General features: G+C 30.4%; 2 protein-coding genes across 2 annotated transcripts; both read left to right on the top strand.

The window, feature by feature from the left end:
* Positions 1-1,125: 1,125 nt before the first annotated feature.
* LOC134710860 (uncharacterized) lies at positions 1,126-8,941 on the top strand. The gene is made up of 8 exons (XM_063571270.1): positions 1,126-1,207; positions 2,625-2,662; positions 5,192-5,326; positions 5,658-5,774; positions 6,380-6,478; positions 6,869-6,958; positions 7,223-7,318; positions 7,857-8,941. The coding sequence occupies exons 1-8, from the start codon at positions 1,167-1,169 to the stop codon at positions 8,939-8,941; spliced, it is 1,701 nt and encodes a 566-aa protein (XP_063427340.1). The 5' UTR covers positions 1,126-1,166.
* A 966-nt stretch (positions 8,942-9,907) lies between these two features.
* Positions 9,908-18,402, top strand: LOC134711752 (uncharacterized). Its single transcript, XM_063572609.1, has 7 exons — positions 9,908-9,970; positions 10,169-10,254; positions 11,416-11,724; positions 13,356-13,471; positions 14,063-14,225; positions 14,440-14,541; positions 16,431-18,402. The coding sequence occupies exons 1-7, from the start codon at positions 9,921-9,923 to the stop codon at positions 16,520-16,522; spliced, it is 918 nt and encodes a 305-aa protein (XP_063428679.1). The 5' UTR covers positions 9,908-9,920; the 3' UTR covers positions 16,523-18,402.
* The last annotated feature ends 1,107 nt before the right edge of the window (positions 18,403-19,509 follow it).

Raw genomic sequence — 19,509 nt, 5'->3', positions numbered from 1 at the left:
GTAGGCGTATTGTTGAAAGCAGGAATATATATATGAATTAAAAAAAAAATGTTGAAAGCAGGAAAAGTTCTAGAATTTGTTTATGTTATTCTGTTATTCTGGTTTTCGTTATTTTGTTTTTCTTAATCCTATTTTTCTGGCTTATTATTTTTTTTTCTTTTGATGTCAGCTTGTTGCTCGCGTGTCTTCACAGTTAAAAAATAATGTGATCATTTAGTTTGGGAAATGAATTTAAAAAAGAGAGAAATATGTACAATTTACTGTTAAGTGAGAAGAATCAAGAATGTCTTATTCTTATAGGTAGCTTTAAAAAACAGTTTTATTTTGTATTAAATAAAGTTTATAAATCGTTTAAATATCAAACGGTATTATGGTCGCCAAAAAAAATAGGCGTTCGATAACAAGTCATTTAAAAACCAACAATATTGTGTTCTGTCAATTCGACATAATCAACTGAAAATCCCCAATCTTAAATTCTAAATATAGTTTTAGGAAGTTCATAAGTTAAAAATAAATAAGATTTATTGGGTCAACTGCCTGTGTAGGCACAATCACAATCAGCGAGTATATGATATATTAGTCATAGCATTATAAAGATAAGATGATTGAAATCTATTTTTTTTAAGTAAAGGATCAAAAATGACAGAACAGACACGCCACATGTTTTTAAAAGGAAGAGGGGAACTCAGCCTTTCAGTTTATAAAAAGATCTTAAAATAGCAAATTGTTATGTTAAAAACATTATAGCATACTGGAACGAGATTTATTTTTGAATCTTTTTAATTAAGTCGTATTTGTTTCCCCTATTTTCTGTAGATATATACTCTTTGTCCAAATTCCACCATTCAGCTGATTCAAACAACCAAAACTACTTTTTTACGTACTAATATTCTTTAATCTCCTTCAAAGATGAATGGTCGGTGTAACTATTTAACCTCAGCAGGGTAAATGTATTAAAGGTCCTCGGTCTGATTCATTGTTTTTTCGACGCTATCAATCAAATATTTTTTTTTCTAAATTCAATTCTATAAGGTATGAGAAAAATCTGGATGCAGAATTTTTTTTTGTCATTTGAATAACCAATATATGTTTCTCTGTATTGACAATTAATATTATTTTCCACAGATTTGATATTTGCATGAAAAAAACAAAAAACAATATACAGCATGGTTCTAGACGATAGTATTTATGCTACAGTTATTGATGCGTAAGTTGAAATTGACTGCACAATAATGAACAGGATACTGTTACAGTTAAACGCAAAAAGTAAAGTAAACGAACACTGAGGAAAATTCAAAACGGAAAAACCCTCTATTACAAATGGTAAAATCAAAAGCTCAAAGATATCAATCGTATTTAAAAAAAAACAGAAGGCCCGTTTCTGATTTGTTTAAGGCATTTTGTTATTTAAAAAAAGTGATATTTTTCTATATTTCGTCGTTAATGAAAGAATAAGTTAAAGAAATTCTATAAGGCGTTGTTGAATGGTTGGTCTCGTGTCGATTTTTCCGATACTGATGGCCGAAAGGTAATTTTTCTGCAGTAGTCTTAGCGAGAAGTTCATTGGTTTGATTGGAACCAGTGTGTTTTGAATTAATATGTGATCTTTAATTTTGGTGTAAATGTCACAACTGTAACATAATGGTGTTAAGGTGGTATGGGAGTCTAAAATAAAAATGATAGAATTTGTTCATACTTTGCCAAAATGTAGTATCTATTGATACATGTTGAAAAATATTATAAAAATGATAGGTCACCGTGCATTTTTTCAAGCTACGGGTCGTGACAAAATGACACATTTTGTATGGATTATACAGGAAAAAACACCATTTTGTGAATAGAAACTAAACGAAATGATAGAATTGTAAAATAAATTAGGAAAATATAGCTTTCAAACAATGCTTTGATAATATCAAAAGAAAAGATAGGGTCACCGTGCGTTTTTCCCGGCTAAAATACAAAGTAGGAAAATTCCATGAACAATCCAACAGAAAATGCACTATTTTAGAGTTACCTCCCCTTAAAATGACAATTTCAAAATATTTAAAAACAACCAAAAATAATCTACACTTGTACATATATTTATATTTATAAGTTATATTCTTATAAATTGGATCTTTTAAATGTAAAAACACATGAAAAATCTGCATACTTGCATCAAATTTTGCTAATTTGATAGAAAATATGGACCTTAGATTCTCTGTTTTTTACAATCCAAGATGGCGAAAGACACCCATACCACCTTAATATTTCATTTTACAAAATCCATACATGCACTTCACAAAACTATGCCCACTGTAAAATTGAATTACTGTTTTTAATTACACTGTGATAGTTTCATCATGAAACAAAAACTCGCACCCCACAAAAAACATTTGATAGCATTATCACTGGTATGTATGAAATGATTAATGGCATTAGAATAATTTTGACGCTACACTAGTTCTGTTCCAACCTGTAAATAAAAAAAATTATGTTATTTAATTTTTGTCAACGTCTCTTTGTTGTGCTAAAAAAATAGGATATGTCTAAAAAGTAGTAAGAGCTACGCATGTATATATTTGATATTCACGTGCATTTTAAAACATTAAATCTAATGATAATTTTTGCTCTTCTATTTCCAGAAATGAAATACAGCCAGGAAATACAAGAACAGACAGAGGTAACCGATTGTTTTTAATAAAACACTTTTTATCAGGTTGTATTTTAAGTTCAGTATCAACTTCATTTTTTTTTTACATAAATAAGGCCGTTAGTTTTCTCTTTTAAATTGTTTTACATTGTCTTATCGGGGCCTTTTTTAGCTGACTATGCGGTATGGGCTTTGCTCATTGTTGAAGGCCGTACGGTGACCTATAGTTGTTAATGTTTGTGTCATTTTGGTCTTTTGTGGATAGTTGTCTCATTGGCAATCATACCACATCTTCTTTTCTATATTATCGGTCATAAAACTTTAATGGTTATAATTTTGCGAGGCATACATCTTAGAAGAAATAGGTTCAGCATATCATACTAAAAGACTTTTTAATAAAAATTTAACTACAGTGTAAAAAGAAAACACTTTAAAAACGAACTCCACAGAAAATTCAAAACAGAAAGTTCCTTTTCAAATGGCAAAATCAAAAGCCCAAACATATCAAACAAATGGAAAGCAACTGCTCATATTCCTGACTCAATTCAGATCTTTTCATTTCTTTATGTAAAAAAATGAAGGATTAAACCTAATGTTTATATAGCTAAACCTCTTCCTTGAATGACAATTGCATAATATTCTATTATATTGACCAATAGGTAAAAATGTCAAAAATTGGGGACAATAGTCAAACGTGTGTTATGATCTTAATAACAATGAAATACGAACAACTATGTCAACAAAGAAAAATAAAATGGCATGTGGGCACTCGCAACAAAGCACATAAGCTAAAATGAAAGACAAGAATACCAAAAAAAAAATACCATATCACCATAACACAATGACTGAATATATAAATACCGAGCCTCGCTTAAGAATCTTACCAAAAAAGTACTACAGCGAATGTTAAAAATATAGACATTTTGTATGTTTTTGTTATTTGGATGTTGGTGCTTAACAGATATCAGAAGACGTGGTATGAGTGCTATTGAGACAACTCTCCATCAAAGTCACAATTTGTAAAAGTATACCATTATAGATCAAAGTACGGTCTTCAACACGGAGCCTTGGGTCAAACCGAATAGCAAGCTTTAAAAAGCATAAAAATTACTAGTATAAACAATTAAGGTGACAACCAAGGCGCTATTTAACCATTCAAACAGGAAACGAACGGTCTTACCTATATACAAAAAAACGATCAACACTTATGAACCAAATCAACAAACGAAAACTACTGGACTGCAATTTCTGACTTACGACAGGTACAAAACTAAATGCAGCGTTTTAAAACGTTTTAATAGGTACCAATCTTCACCCTTATCTAAAATAGCGTAACAAAACATCATAGAAAGACACACTATAACATATCTATTGAAATGGTTTAATTCAATCAAAAACATATTTTGCTTTATAAATTTGATCTATGATACCATGTAAACACAAACTCAATAAATATATGTGAATAAATAAAGGCAACAATATTATACCGATGTGAGATGTTTAACAATTTAACAAAAAAGTAACATTGAACAAAAAACCATCATTTTATTAATGTTCACAGGTTAATGAAAATATTTTTTATAATATTGTTTAAATGGAGAATGGAAATAGTTTTTATTAGATAAATGATTTTGTTGTTCCTAGTACGGAAGAAGGAACATTTATCTTATTACCAAACGTTTTTTAATGCTGGTATATAGAGTAAACAAGCCAAGTTCAACAAAAAATATATCATAGCGATCATCTTTTGCTGTTGGAGGTAGCCCGAGTACATTCGGCCAGAAACTCTATAAAAACAATCAATCTTTGTCGCAATCAATTACGCAACAAGATAAACTCACTCCCTATAGAAAATTGACAGACAAGTGATCAACGTTAAGGGAGTTATTATTCCACTTGACCACCGAGTCTGTATACATTGTATGTATATATAATCTGTTAACTAATTCATGAAAAAAATGTGATTCATTTTAGTTTTCAGATTAATGTCGATTGTAACGGTTCAAGCTTTGAAAATGTTTCTCGAGCTAGTTTGATCTGCTTACCCTTTCTTAGATCACCTCGAGTATTTGAAGGAGTTCTTGTTGCTCAGTCATTTAGCTTTCTGTGTTGTGTTTTGTACTCTTGTTTGCCTATTGGTCTTTTTTCTTTTGATAGACATGGCGTTGTCTGATAATTTTCGGCATGAGACTTTAAATGTAATTCTGGTATTCTGGTATACTGAAATTAGAAATCTGAGAGGTTCGAGTATTTGTGGTACACTATTTTAGTGATAACCTTTCGGAATACGTTGTTAAAAAAGGAGACGAAAGTGCATGTTTCACTTGAATTCTAAATGTTTCAAAGGGTTGAAACGAGGCTTTATGAAATCCTATTATTTCATTACTGAATAAAAGTATAGGTTAAACAACACCTGCAGTCTAAAAACAATAAAAAGAGTTATTCTTTGTTTTACATATAATTTATATAACCTCATTACTTCAAACAAAATTCAAACAACACGTGCAAACAACTATAAAGAAACAAAAACGCTTATACATTTATATCATTTGTTTTTAGAGATATCAGAAGATGAAAAAAGGAAAAACGTACCAGACAATATTTCAAATTCTCCTGGTGAAGTAACTGGTAGAAATCTCTTACAATCATGTGCAAGCACATCGAAACATTTAGATTACGAAAGTGAATCAGATGGTAAATAACACATTTATAATTTTTTTTGAATAATTTATGATATGCAAAAGGCAGTCGAATATGACGAATTTCAATGACTTTATCTATATCTAAAAGAGAAAAAAACACATTATGAGAAGTTACGATTAAAATGAAAGTTGAAATCTTTGAAAAATGTAAATTTGAAATTCAGTTAAATATTTTACACATTTATACTGTTTGTGTTTAATGTCGTACCAGAAAAGTTCTCTTTGATTTTGTAAGAAATAATTGCAAGAATTCAACAACAAAAAATAACAAAAAATGTAAATTTTATATCTTCATCTAAAATGTTTATTCTGGGTTGTTGCAGACGAAACATATTTCGATTGCAAGGATGAGACGCCTGTGAATACGGTAGATAAATATACTGAATTGACAAAAGAATCAGACGAAAATGAAAATGAACTGGTGTTTTACAAAAGAAAAGGTATAGTTTCAATGTTAATTGGATAGTTTTACAGAAAGAAAGTCACAAAAGATGTTTTTTTTCGGAGAACTAAAACTGGACAGTATATGTACATTAGCTACTGTGAATACGCAAACTAAGGCATTTTATTAGTTATTGTTACTTTGAGGAAATTACAGTGATATAAATTTACCGATATTGAAATGAGGTAATGTGGTAAATCGACTAAGAAGAGATAAGTCGAGTGCGACTGAGTGCGCCGCAATATGACCACAAACATATGTCACTAGCAGACAACCTCGTTAGGAAAATAGACGAATATTGTTTCATAAACTTATTTGAAATACGAATAAATTTTCATTACTGAAAAGTATTTACACGTTGCACTTTTTTGGTTTATGTGTGTTCAGTTAGCTGCTCTAGATCTACGCCATCTTAGCTCGGCAAGTTCGAAAAAGGTATAATAATACAGGTTATAAGGTTTATAATTATTTTTTCCTTCGATTGCGTTAAGGTTAGAAATTGTGGTACTTCTTTGTTTAAATTTAAGTGCAACATGATGTAAAACTGCAATTGAGTAAGACAATTCTATCAAAGGTGTGATTTGTTTCCTGTTTTGCTTGTAGTTTCCACGTTGAAAGGTGACGATGATATACATGAACAAGATCACAATTCTGACAGCGATTTTTTATATGAAATAGACAGCAATACGGAATTAATCAAAGGTACTGATTATTACAAAATTGTTTAACTTACAGTATTTTTTATTATAATTTTGATATCTTATTTATTATTGGGATATCTATAAGCTATATTGATATTGGTTTCTCACTTGTTATTATTATTACGCCTTTATCCATAAATTCTAGACGTTAAATATGTTCACTTACGCAGGCTTTTACAACTCTCAAGACACTTGCTTTTATTTAAATTTTAAGAGATATTATTTTTGCGATATCAAACTTAATGGTGATCCAGATTTATGTTGTTTGGAATTCCTGTTACACATTTTATTGAGTAAGTTACCGCTTGAAAGAACCGTTAAGGTTTATAGACAGTTATCATTTCAGTATTTATTCCAATTTAATTAAAATATATATCTTTTACTGTTGTAGAACAAAATGAAGATATTAACAGTTCAGATATAATTTGTCTAGAATCTACCACCACAGAACATCTAAATGATGAAGTACAAAGAAGTAAAGGTATCTGACAAAACAAAATTGCGTAGAATAAGATTTTAGTAATGTTTCTCAAATCATTTTGGAAATATGCTGCTTCCATCCTAAACAAGTAAGCAAAAGAATGTCATTTTATTATCATAACTAGTTAGCTGTAAAAATGTGTAATTTTTTACGTATTGAATAATTCTTGATTGGACTTAATACGTAATATTCTGGTTTAGTAGATGTCAAAATTATACGCTCACATGTTAACCATTTACACTATAACGCATGTTTACTTTTCAGGTACAGACGCTGACAAATACGACACAATATTTGATCTGCAACATTTTGAGACAAGACATATCTCTGTTGGATATGTCCTTGACGTAACAGACCTAGGTATACCAAGTTTAAGTTTTCAAAACCAAATAAAAGTATACACAATCTGTAACAGGTTTTACACAGAAACACTTTTTAACTATGTTTTTTTCAGAATTGTTTAAATATTTCAAGTTTACTTGAAACCCACCACATTAAAAAAAAACAGAGCGACGAAAGATACAAAACTCATAAGACGAAAATAAATATCGATATGATATCGATATGAAACGTGTTTGAAGCAAACAAAAATACAAATTTACTAGGTAATTTATTCTTATACTCTTTACGTTGATGAATATTTGAGTTAACTAATGTTATGAATATACCAGTAAAATACAATGTGTAAAATTTAAATAAAAAAAAACTTCAACTTAAACAAAAGTAGTTTAAGAGGCGAAATCAAATTGAAGAGTTCGTTTACAAATAAATAATTTACTACTTTAAAAATGTTATAAGTACTTTCGCAAAACATTGAAAGTTGGTATCGTATAATTAGAATAAGGTTCCTTAACGCTTTTGGAATAACAGTTATACTTTAATTATTTTGATGTTTTAGAAACGTCAGGAAAATCTAACCCTTCTAAATATTATACCGACACAAAGGCGAATAATGAAATCCACGCAGAGTACAGCAAAGACAATACTGTTGATATACAAGAAAAAGAACACGGTTCTGATTTTAGTTGCATGGTTGCTAAAAAAGCTGTTGATGATTATCCAAAAAAAAAAGAGGCTGAAAATGCAGTAGATGAAAATCAAGAAAAAAAGCCTGATATATATTGTGAAAATGCAGTCAGCGAAAGTGAAGGGAAAGATAATGGACATGTTGATAATAATGCGGCTTATAAAATCCGACGAAAGGCTGCGAATATTTTTAAAGAAAGTTGTGAAAATCTAGTGGAAGAAGATACTATTGTTTGTGAAATACACGTTGTAATTCAAGATGATAATTATGATTGTGAAATGGTCGTTGGTGGAATTCTACCTGAAGCTGATGCTATTGTTGGTAAACGAGAAGATGTTGAGATATCCGAAAATGATGATGAAATGGATTGTGAAAGTGGAGTGGTTACGGAAAAGAGCTTTTATAAGGAAATTGTTGGTGAAATGTCCGCTGATGGTATAAACACATTAGAAGAAGAAATTTATGATAAAAAGAAAGTTGGAGAAACACAAAATATTGAATTCGAAGACAAACATGGTGATATGGATAGTATAAAGGAAGTTTGCGACTTTAATAAACTATACGAAGATATAATTGGTAGAATACAAGGATTTACAGATGATATTGATGTTAAAGAGGTTGATAGCAAGATCGTAAATATAAAAGAAGGCGAAGAGGTCAAAGGTGAAAATGTAGGCGAAAATGCAGCTTCCAATTGTAAACAAGCAGTTGCTAAAATCCTTGAAACAAATGCTGATACTTATGATAAAAAGGTTATGGAAGGTATTAGTAACAAGAAAGATTGCATCGTTTTTCAAAAAGCAATGAATGAGATTAGAGCAGCCAATGATAAAAACGAAAAGGGATCAAATCAATATGACAACGACAAGGAGGACGTTTTTTCCAAAGACAAAAAGATAAAAGGTATAAAAGAGATGACGCTAAAAAGTACGATTTGTTTAAAGGGTAAGCTTTGAAGTAGTAACAAGTCTCGCTGTCTTTACATCATTATACAAAGTTCTAATATTTCATATGTAGAAAAACCGCTCTCATTAGATGATGCATGGTACAACTAGTAAGTTTTCAAGGTTATTCTTTACTTTTGCATCCAAGAGATATCTCAAATTCGACCGAACAAAGGAATAAAGAGGCAAATCACTTTTTTTAAATAATAAAAACACGCGCAGTTGCATGTATTAACACTTGACCATTTTGAAAATAAAGCTGTTGTATCATTGCAAATGAGACAACTATCCAACATAGTGCGAATGATTTGGATCCAAGAAATTATAGACAACCGTACTACCTCAAACAAGGAGAAAAACGCATACCGTATAGTCGGGTGAAAAACGAAATATTTTTTTAAAATTTGAATCAAAACAATATACAAAAAAACAAATATTGGACCGTTGGTTGTCCTGTTTCAATTGTTTTACCGTAGTCTGCTTGTAACTCTTTACAGCCCTCTGTTCCGTGTGAAAAAAGGCTCCATTTCGAAGGCAATACTTTGCCATATAATTGTTTACTTTTTACAAATTGTGATTTGGATGGAAAGTTGTATCATTTGAACTCCTACCACATCGTCTTATCTATATAACAGTCATGAGCCAATGACCATAAAAGCTAGCTATACCAAAGTTCATTTTCTGATAACATTTTATACCTGATGACCTAATTCTTCACCTCCAAATCGAAATTTTCAACGTATTTCAGTTATATTCAGTTGTTTTACCGTTTAGATAACAGTCTTTCCATAGTCAGGTATACAAGCCAACATATCAAGAACTTTCAGTTGAATCTTTGAAAAAAAGAAAAAATCTCTTCTGATTTAGCTAAGAGATATAACGAAATCAAAAGATGCATGAAAGATAAGCAAAAAAGAACACACATCAGCTATTGGTGTAACCTATTTATCAAAATATCATCAATCTTGTTTTAGGCAACACCTTTTATCATATGGAGGGTATTAGCACGCAACCCTGTCCAAAAACCTGGTTTACGACAAGGTACGTATTATATATAGCGGAAAATATCCGAATGTTAACAGAAAAATAGTTTTTCTACTAAAAATTTGAGTACAATTTATTTACATTATAGCGTACTCAAATCGATTAATGAAATGTAATTCTACATATTGACTGAATAATATTACAAAACTAACAAGATCCGTTTTTATGTATTAAGATGTCTAATTTATATTGCAGAGATTGGAAATTTTTGGAAGCACTTTTGATTTTATTATGTAGTATCCCTTATACAAGAGGTGCGAATAATGCCAGTCCAGGAAAAGGTAATTTGTAAAATTAAAAGAAAACAACAATTTATGAATGTCATGTGTCGGAAGTGTTTTTTTCTTAATCAAGCACACTCAAAGCCGAATACTCGAAAACCAAGGATGTATGAAAACATTAACAGTGCTGTATTACCAAAAAGGCATTACAGTTACCAAATTGACAAAATTTTACCGAGGGAGTTGCAGCCTTATTTTTTTTTATTGAAAGATTGTATGAATTGTATGTTAGTAATCATAATATGATGAACACTGATATTTTGAAATATTGCTCGTTTGTTTGATGCTTTTATCTGCATTTGGAATGATAAAAAAAACACCAGAATACACAGAAGCAAGTATGGGAATTTCTCGCTACATTGAAGACCTGTTGGTGACCTTCTGCTGTTGTTTTTTTTATTTGGTCGGGTTGTTGTCTCTTTGACACATTCCCCATTTCCATTCTCAATTTTAGCATAAATATATCATGTTTAAATTGTACTGCCTTTTTTATTATAAAGAAGAAACTACTCGCATAATCCAGCACAAAGATTCCTCTCAATTTTGTTACAATTTATAAGGCTTATTCGATAGTTTATAGGTAGTTTTGAAACTGTCTTTGATATTCATTTTAGTAAAAATGTCTGCACTCGTTAACGTGTTTTAGGTTGACAAAGTCATTTTTATTTGAACAGCTTTTAACAAGGAAGAGTGTAATAAACTATTAAGTCGTTTTATGACTCGCAATTTCCGCACTCTTCAGACAGCTTGCTTGTAAATAATTCAAATCTGTTCAGTCTTTGTTCAGACTGTTCATTAATTGTTAATCGCTTGAGTACACACATAATTGTCTGAAAAAGGTAAAGAACAGTACTAATAAACCTGAATTGACAAACATGGAATGGTTTGAACAGTAGGACACATGACTGTGATATTTCAAAGATGATAAGGCGATGTAGACGAAACGCGCGTCTTGCGAACTAAATTACAATTCTTATACCTTTGATAACTAATAAGACCAAAATAAACGTTTTCTAACTTGAATTCGTTCAAGAGTGCTTAAAATGAATGTCATATTTATTAGAAAATAAGATTCTTATTTGTAATGAAAAGTCTAAGATCAGAAATTATTGACAATAACCTGAACATCTCTTGGAATAAACCAAACATGTTTTATTACAGTTACATGGAGTCTTCACACAAACCCAGTAGTCTTCGGGAGTAATGCTACTCTCTGTTGTATAATACACAGTCCTGCTACTAATCACATGGCATGGGTAAGAGATCCTGGTGCAAAGGTAGTGGCAACGGGTGATAGCCCATCAAATACGATGAAATATTTAGCGTCAGTAGAACCAAAAGGAAATATTACTTACTACTTGCTGACAATCATTAATATTGATATGACAGATGTTAACGTTAACTATAGATGTGAATCGAATTTTGACTTATTTGAACAGAAGTTAGAACTGAGAGAAGAAAGTTTTGTCAGTAAGTCAACCTCTTTATGTTATTTTAAAGTTTTTGAAGTGCCAGTTGAAAGGCAATGAGAATATAAGTACGAGATAGTTCTTATTGATGAATACTTTACGTAGTTGGACTTTGTAATTTTAATAATTCCAAATACCACATTTGGTCAAATCATGCATTCTTTGTTGATATATATATATATTCGACCTGTTAGCCAAATGCGTTTTTTTAAAATATACTTTTCACTCTTTTGGTCATTTGGAAAATGTTGTTTGTGCTGTATTAAGACCCTTCGATATACAACGAAATTTGTTTTACATGGACACGTATAAATATTGCGGTTTTTGTCCAACGTAATCATAGGTTTATATTTTTTCGTTTGGGCTTGTATCATATTTTCCCTCCGGTTTATATGATCCGTTCATCCTTTATTGACTCTTAAAATTCAAAAGTGTATCTAAAAATGAGGGTACAGTTTATATGGCCTTCCAAATACCGTTTCGATCCCTAACATCACTGAAGAGACATTTATTGTCGAAATCCGGATCTGGTGTACAAAACAAGTATTGACACCTTATGTTTGTGGCATAGCATCGTGACCACAATGTGATTGTTTTCTGTTTAGTATTAAATTTATATTAAGATCCATTTTGTTACATCTTGTGATCAATTTTATTTGGCAATCGCCAATGACAGTCATCAGGGTTAAAGAACATCAGTTGTTCCACCTTTTAGTCAAATGCGCTTTGTTTAAATATACTTTTTCCCTTTTTTTGGTCATTTGGAAAATTTTGTTTGTGCTTTATTTATACCCTTCACAACGAAATTTGCTTTAAATGCACACGTATAAAAAATGCGGTTTTTATCCGACATAATTATAGGTTTGAACTTAGTTTTCAATTTAGACTCGTTTATATATAAATATATATCTATATAACAATCAACTGGATATATAGATAGACAAGATATAAAAATAATCATCTGCGGCGAATTGTATTGCTGTTTATAGTTCTCAAGAAAGCTTTGCAGTATTTGGGTTTAAAAAAAAGTAATGCATCTTTGTTTTACGAAAATGAAATAACCGCTTCTTGTCAATAGTAAACGAAGTTTTATCTGAAAAAGTCAATTTGATCTGAACAGCTTTTTTAATATGTGAACCATCAAGTATGAAGTTGTTCAGTAAAGTCTCAGACTTGTCCACTGCACTACTGATTTTTTTCCCACAAATTTCCATGCATTCAATTAAGAATTGTTAAGACTGGTGTGACTTGTTTCTTAACTGTACATATCATGTTGTATCAGCAACATACTAAAATGTCCGTAAATCTATTGAAATAACAGCAAACGATGTGTTAGAATAATTCGGATTGTATCGCAGTGGCTAAGTAAGATCAAAAGACTGAACATGTCTTAATACTTATTTGCTCTGTCTTTTCAGATGATGATAAGAACAAAATGATATAAAATGCATTTACTTTGTGTAAGTGTTAGTTGTTCAAAACACTTATGAATGTGCGGTAAAGTTATACCTATAAACCACCCTTTCACACTTTTATACGTACTTCCGAAATCTCTGCTGGACATATCACTCTGATGTCATTATATGGTAATATTAAGACACTTAATATATTTCATGCATTTATTCGTTTCAGTGAAACCTTTAAGCAACGAAACTATTATGAATATAACCAGAGAAAATGGCATGATCACAGTTTCATTAAAAATGCGAAACATGTTCCCCAAACCGGAATGTTTCTTCTCATCAAAGGTAGATACTATTTTTCTTATAACAAAAGGAATAAAATTAAAGGTACTTGAATAAAATGTTCTACAACATAGGAAATATTTGAAACAACAGGAACGATTATATCAAATTTATGCAACTTATATTTCTAAAAACATCACATTATTATCATAGTATCAATCAAGATTATGTTGAAACCTTCTCTCAATTTATCTCCTACATAAAAGCGTTATCAGCATCTCGATCGGGGTAGATTTATAAAGACCAATATTAATAGACCTTGTAATTTTCAAATTCAGTTTATTGATTTCTTCAGATGTTGTACATGAAGAAGGTAAAGCTACAATGAGAGGGTTAATTTTATTTTGGTCGATACATCTAAATCATATTACATCTTTAGTCGGCTGCTTAAGACCTGATCCATTGGTATTTCTTCCTTTTTCATGCTTAATTTATGATAGTCTTACTGAATTATATGTTTAATGGTGAGGACTTGGATGCAAATTCAATATATTGAATGATAAATACATTTGCTAAAATCTCTCGAATAAAAAACTGAAGTAAATGAAATGATTCTTGTATCGTTTTTTTCTTTCTTCTTATTTTCAGTAAAAGAAGGCGAAAATGAATGGTAACGTTTCCTTAGAAGAAAATGGCAAACTTTACAACGTAAAAATGGGTTTCAGTATAAGCGACGATATGTGTGGCAACGATATCACTGCATATTGTGCATTAGGAAAGAAAATTGTATTGATTTACATATCTTCATCTAATAATAGTGAGTACTGTTTGTTAAAATAATTGTATAATAAGTGTTAAAAGTAGTTACAAGTAGGTTTATCGGTGATTTTGACTTTAAAAAAAAGATAACTTTTGTGTCTGAAATTTGTACTTTTACCTTTTGGTTGATCAACACATGTTTCATTGATTGTGTGATAATTATTCTGTAATCTTAATTATAAGCTTTTGAAAGTTGATATATTATGTTTTAGGCTGGACACGCCAATGCCCTAAAGATAGACATGGAGATAATTCTGTCTTTATAGTAACTGTGGTAATCATAATAACACTGGTATTTATTGTTGTACTTATATGTAAGTATGACTGTAACATTAGAAAATCCATCTCTGATACAAAACAAATGATCCAAAAGATTTAATCTTGTTTATAACGGATCGCTCGGATATTGAAATGAAATTAAATGTAACAAATGATATAATTTGGATCTCATGCTTTCAATTTTATCTGCTGTAGAACTAGAATAAAAAAAAACTATTATTAAAATACACATTTTCAGTATTTTGAATATACTATATCTTCTGATCGTTGTTCATCCTTATAAAATTGAGAAAGGAAATGGGGAATGTGTCAAAGCAACAATATCCCGACCATAGATAAAAATCAAATAAAGTATTGTTGTTGTTGTTGATGTTAAAGAGCAGACAACAGCCGAAGGCTACCAACGGGTCTTCAATGTAGCGAGAAACTCCCACACCCACAGGCATCTTTCAAAAATATGTATACTTGTACAGTGATAATGGACGCCATACTAAACTCCGAATTATACACAAGAAACGAAAATTAAAAATCATACAAGACCAACAAGGTTCAGAGGCTCCTGACTTGGGACAGGCGCAAACATGCGGCAGGGTGTTTGAGATCTCAACATCCCCTCACCATTACCTCTAGCCAATGTAGAAAAGTAAACGCATAATAATACACACATGAAAATTTAGTTCAAGAGAAGTCCGAGTCCGATGTCAGATGATGTAACAAAAGAAAATAAATAAAATTACAATAATACATAAATAACAACAGACTACTAAGCAGTTAACTGACATTCCAGCTCCAGACCTCAATTAGACTGATTGAAAAATTATGTCTTCATCATATGAATATAAGGCACCATCCCTCCCGTTAGGGGTTTAGTATCATACTATCATAAAATATATGAGAAGAACATAACCCGTGTCATGCCAACAACTGTTTTTTTTAAATAAATGTGTTTAGTTCCGATGCAAAGACCCTATAAGTGAATCAATATTAAAGCCAAAATGTGCAATCTTTAATGACCTGACAACAGTATCGTAACTATATCCCTTAATAATAAGTCTGTTTAAAGGTTTTGTAAGCGTTTGAGGTGAACACTTACATTTTTGTGCTTTGTAAAGAATATTACCATGAAAGATTGGATGTGAAATACCTTAACGTATAAGATGTCTTATTTACGAATTATTTCCTTATGCCGATGATAAAATTTAGTAAATGTTTCGACTAGTTTGTGGTGTCGAAAACCCTGGTATAATAATTTTTCAGTAATACATAAATTTCCCTCGCCAAAAATCTAAAACAACGTTGTTACATACACGAGCGAATCGTACAAGTTGAGATAAATAAATACCATAAGATGGTGACGTCACCACCTAAAAATGGACAATTAACAATAGGAAATAAAAAAAATCATCTCTTCTATCATAAATATTGTACTAAGCTTAATTAGTATGATATAGATATTAAGATCGAGGAAAGGGCAATGGTCATTTTTAGTATTAGCTTTAATCAAAGAAAGTTCAACAGGATAAATTTCTCAAGTATACATACCGAAGTCGTCATTATAGAGAGCCAATATATCATCCAAATATCTAAAAGTATTGTTAAATTTTTGTATCAAATGTTGTTTCCATGGGTCTTTGCTAATTTTAGTCATAAATTGTAACTCATAACAATACAAAAACACGTCCAAAATACGTGGTGCACAATTAGTCCCTATTGGAATTCCAATTAATTAAAAAAAAAATGCAAGTACACGTCTATGAGAAGACAACGCATGACAAAGACAGTCAAAAAACAAGGTCGATATACTGCTTTAACAAAATTAACATATAAATAAGGATTTAAAACATTGTTTTAAAAGTTTATAATGCAACGCAGTCTACATTTTATAAGGCACTGTTGATTGTTTTTTTTTTTTATTTCCTTTTAGATTTGGTGGTAAAGAAATATTTTGCCAGGACATTCGGCCATGCATTTAAACAGGTTTTAAATCCGAACAACCATGCAGTTGTACATGTATAAATGATAATTGAAAACAAATGTAGATTTGTATTGATTTTTTGAACTGGTTAAACATTTGTAAATATATTAATTTTCAAGAGCCATTAACCCGGACTTAAGTTTTGTAGTCAACGGATTCGAAATACGCATTACGCTATGGTATGCTCCAAAACTAATATGGGAAGTGTTTGGAAACATTTCGTAAAAATCATGATAATCCAATATTTATTCCTGAAGATAAAATTAGTAATATTGTAGATTGTTTACATATCTAGATTTTGTATTTATGTCAAATGCTTTTTTCTGCTATTATAGACGGTTAAAAAGAAATGCTTTGTATAAATTGTTGAAGTTTAAAGAAGAAAGTTGAATGCAAACCACTTTTTACCCTTACTAAACGGAACTCATATATTAGATTTTTGTATTCTTCTAAATACTGGCTGTGACCATAATGACACAGTGTATCTATAAATATAGGCTTGTCTATAATGTTTAAACTCTCAATCTAATTAGATTTGTCAAGTTGAATGTTTTGACAAAAGGTTGTGTGTTCAGATTAAGCACATTGAATAATGAAATATCTTTAACATTGAAATTGTAATTATCGAACATCTTAATGTTCTCATATGTTAGAAGAATATCAAGGTGAACTTTTGTGTGACTTAGAAAAAGCTTGTTTTGTAATTAAGACGTCTAGTCATAAAATTGAAAATTGAGGACGGTCAGTATCAGGTAATAGTTTGCCACGATCGCCTGTGTGATATATGAAGTGTAAATAATATTTTGAAGAATGTTTTATCTCCATTTTATAATTTTTTTTTAAAAATATATAGCAATCATTACAATTATCAATCAAATGAATTGTTATTGTTTTATAAGTTTGTTTTGTTGTTTAGTTTTTTTTATTGTGTTATAAATAATAAAATTATTGTTAATATTCCTTTCAAAGTAAACGTTGATTGGTTGATGCAATTATTATCTGTATCTGTTTGAATGTACATTTTTTTTTAAATGAAAAGATACAATATAACAAACACAAACATTTTTAGTAACTATTTAATAAGTTAGGTTGGGATGTTAAAGATAAGAAAATTATATCATCTGTTGTAAATTTAACAGTTTATTTATATAAATCGGCAATTACTGATTTCATTTCAAAACCATTACTTTATATTTTACAAGAAATACATCTGCACTTTTGCAAATGTAAAAACAAAGACATTATGTCGTTTCTTTTTACATTAATCGTATTTGACACTCATTATTAATTTTTTTATTGGCAATTTATACATTTTTCCTTTGATCCTACTGCCTAATACTTTTAAGATCATGAACAGGACCAAACAATGTGAGGGACTGGCGTCATTTATTAGTCCAGGAACGTCACATGCTCTTGTTCATCCATGACTACTTTCATACAATTTATCTATCTCAACATTTTGAACACGAAAAGTATTTTTTTTCTATTTTTGTCATTTTTCTTCTTATTCACAACAAAACAAAATCATACAGTCAAGCGAAATGCCGATGAAAAGAATAATGGCATTTTGTTTTATCCTGACTTCGTCAGCGAAATTGCCTGCACTTCAAAAGCGAACTCGCTTGATATACTTTCTGATAATAAAGTCAGCTCAGAAAGGAAATGCCATTATTATCTATGTATTCACATTCATAGCTAATGTTCTTTGCAAAAAAGCAATTCATGTTTTCAATAGTTGAATGAGATTTCACTGTGTCAGCACATATATGATGATGAAGGATTGTCAATAGTGGTATTTGTATATAATGGTTTTTTTTTAAACTAATGTCATTTTTAGGTCAATAAAAGTTCAGGCTTATAACCTATGTGTATTGGTTGTAAACTCTATGAAACAGTTATATTCTATTTAATATATATTTGACATATCTAATAAAACTTTAAAATACCAACCATTTCATTTATTAAAGAATAACTGCAAATATTATTAACTTAAAAGAGGGATGGGAGATACAAGAAAAACAGTCAAACGCATAGATCAAAAACAAAGCGACAACGTCATGGCCAAAAAACAAACAGGCAAACAACAAGAACCAACACACAAAATTAGACTTAACAACACAAACCCCACCAAAAACTAGAGGTAAACGCAGGTGCTCCTGAAGGGTAAAGGTTAATGATGTGCTATGGACTTCCACAAATACATCACTCAACCATTCAAGCTCAGTAGTTACAGATGAATGGACGTGATTATACCATCCAAAACCATGAGGATGTATTTTGACTTCAGTCGTCCAAGGGTCTTAAAATGTATTTTAGGTCTGGATCATGTTCCATTTGTTCACCTTCTCACAACAATGGCCCAGATCAGATTTCCTGCAGACATTCACTGCTATACATACGATTAATATGTACCAGTCATATAGCGACATGAGTATCGTTCTGACTTCTCTACTTGACCGTGAATATAGACGTTCTTAGGTCCATAAATCAATCACAGTGCGAAAACTTCTTATGCAAAAACAAAATGCAGGTTTTTTGTCAGGTTTAGTTTTGATAATAGCAACAACATATTTAAAAATCACAAAAAGATCCTAAAGGGCACGAAACTGTCCGTAAGAAAGCTACAAATACATAAAACACTACAAAGACAACGGATATGTCACAATCGATTAAATAAAGAGGGGTTTGGTGAAATGTCAAAATGACAGTCTGAGACAAAAACATTCCATTATAATCAACAGATCATGAATGTTTCCTTACATTTTATAATAAGGAGATACTTTTTATAAATTAAGATATGTTTGAAACATAAGTATTCCATATCCAGTATACAGCTGTTTTTCTTTATTTGTTAATTAATTTTTATGCCTACGCAGCTTTCAAGCAAGATAAAACGTTACAATTGCATTAGTAGTTTTTTTAACACTAATCAAGACCTTTGCTTTACAACATGAATATAGTGAATAGTTTGAAGTTTAAAAGAAATTCAGACACAAATAATTTACAATCGACTTTAAGTGATTTTGTA

The sequence above is a fragment of the Mytilus trossulus genome, chromosome 3 (assembly GCF_036588685.1).
Source record: "Mytilus trossulus isolate FHL-02 chromosome 3, PNRI_Mtr1.1.1.hap1, whole genome shotgun sequence".
In the NCBI taxonomy this organism is placed as follows: domain Eukaryota; kingdom Metazoa; phylum Mollusca; class Bivalvia; order Mytilida; family Mytilidae; genus Mytilus; species Mytilus trossulus.
This window is presented reverse-complemented; position numbering and strand designations above follow the sequence as displayed.

Bases quoted from the DNA above. Each gene is read 5' to 3' on its own strand.
- LOC134710860 (XM_063571270.1), top strand. From the start codon at position 1,167: ATGGTTCTAGACGATAGTATTTATGCTACAGTTATTGATGC. The intron at 2,663-5,191 runs GTAACCGATTGT...ATTTGTTTTTAG, and splicing joins AAATACAAGAACAGACAGAG to AGATATCAGAAGATGAAAAA. The intron at 6,479-6,868 runs GTACTGATTATT...TTACTGTTGTAG, and splicing joins CAATACGGAATTAATCAAAG to AACAAAATGAAGATATTAAC.
- LOC134711752 (XM_063572609.1), top strand. From the start codon at position 9,921: ATGGAGGGTATTAGCACGCAACCCTGTCCAAAAACCTGGTTTACGACA. The intron at 10,255-11,415 runs GTAATTTGTAAA...GTTTTATTACAG, and splicing joins TAATGCCAGTCCAGGAAAAG to TTACATGGAGTCTTCACACA. The intron at 14,542-16,430 runs GTAAGTATGACT...ATTTCCTTTTAG, and splicing joins ATTTATTGTTGTACTTATAT to ATTTGGTGGTAAAGAAATAT.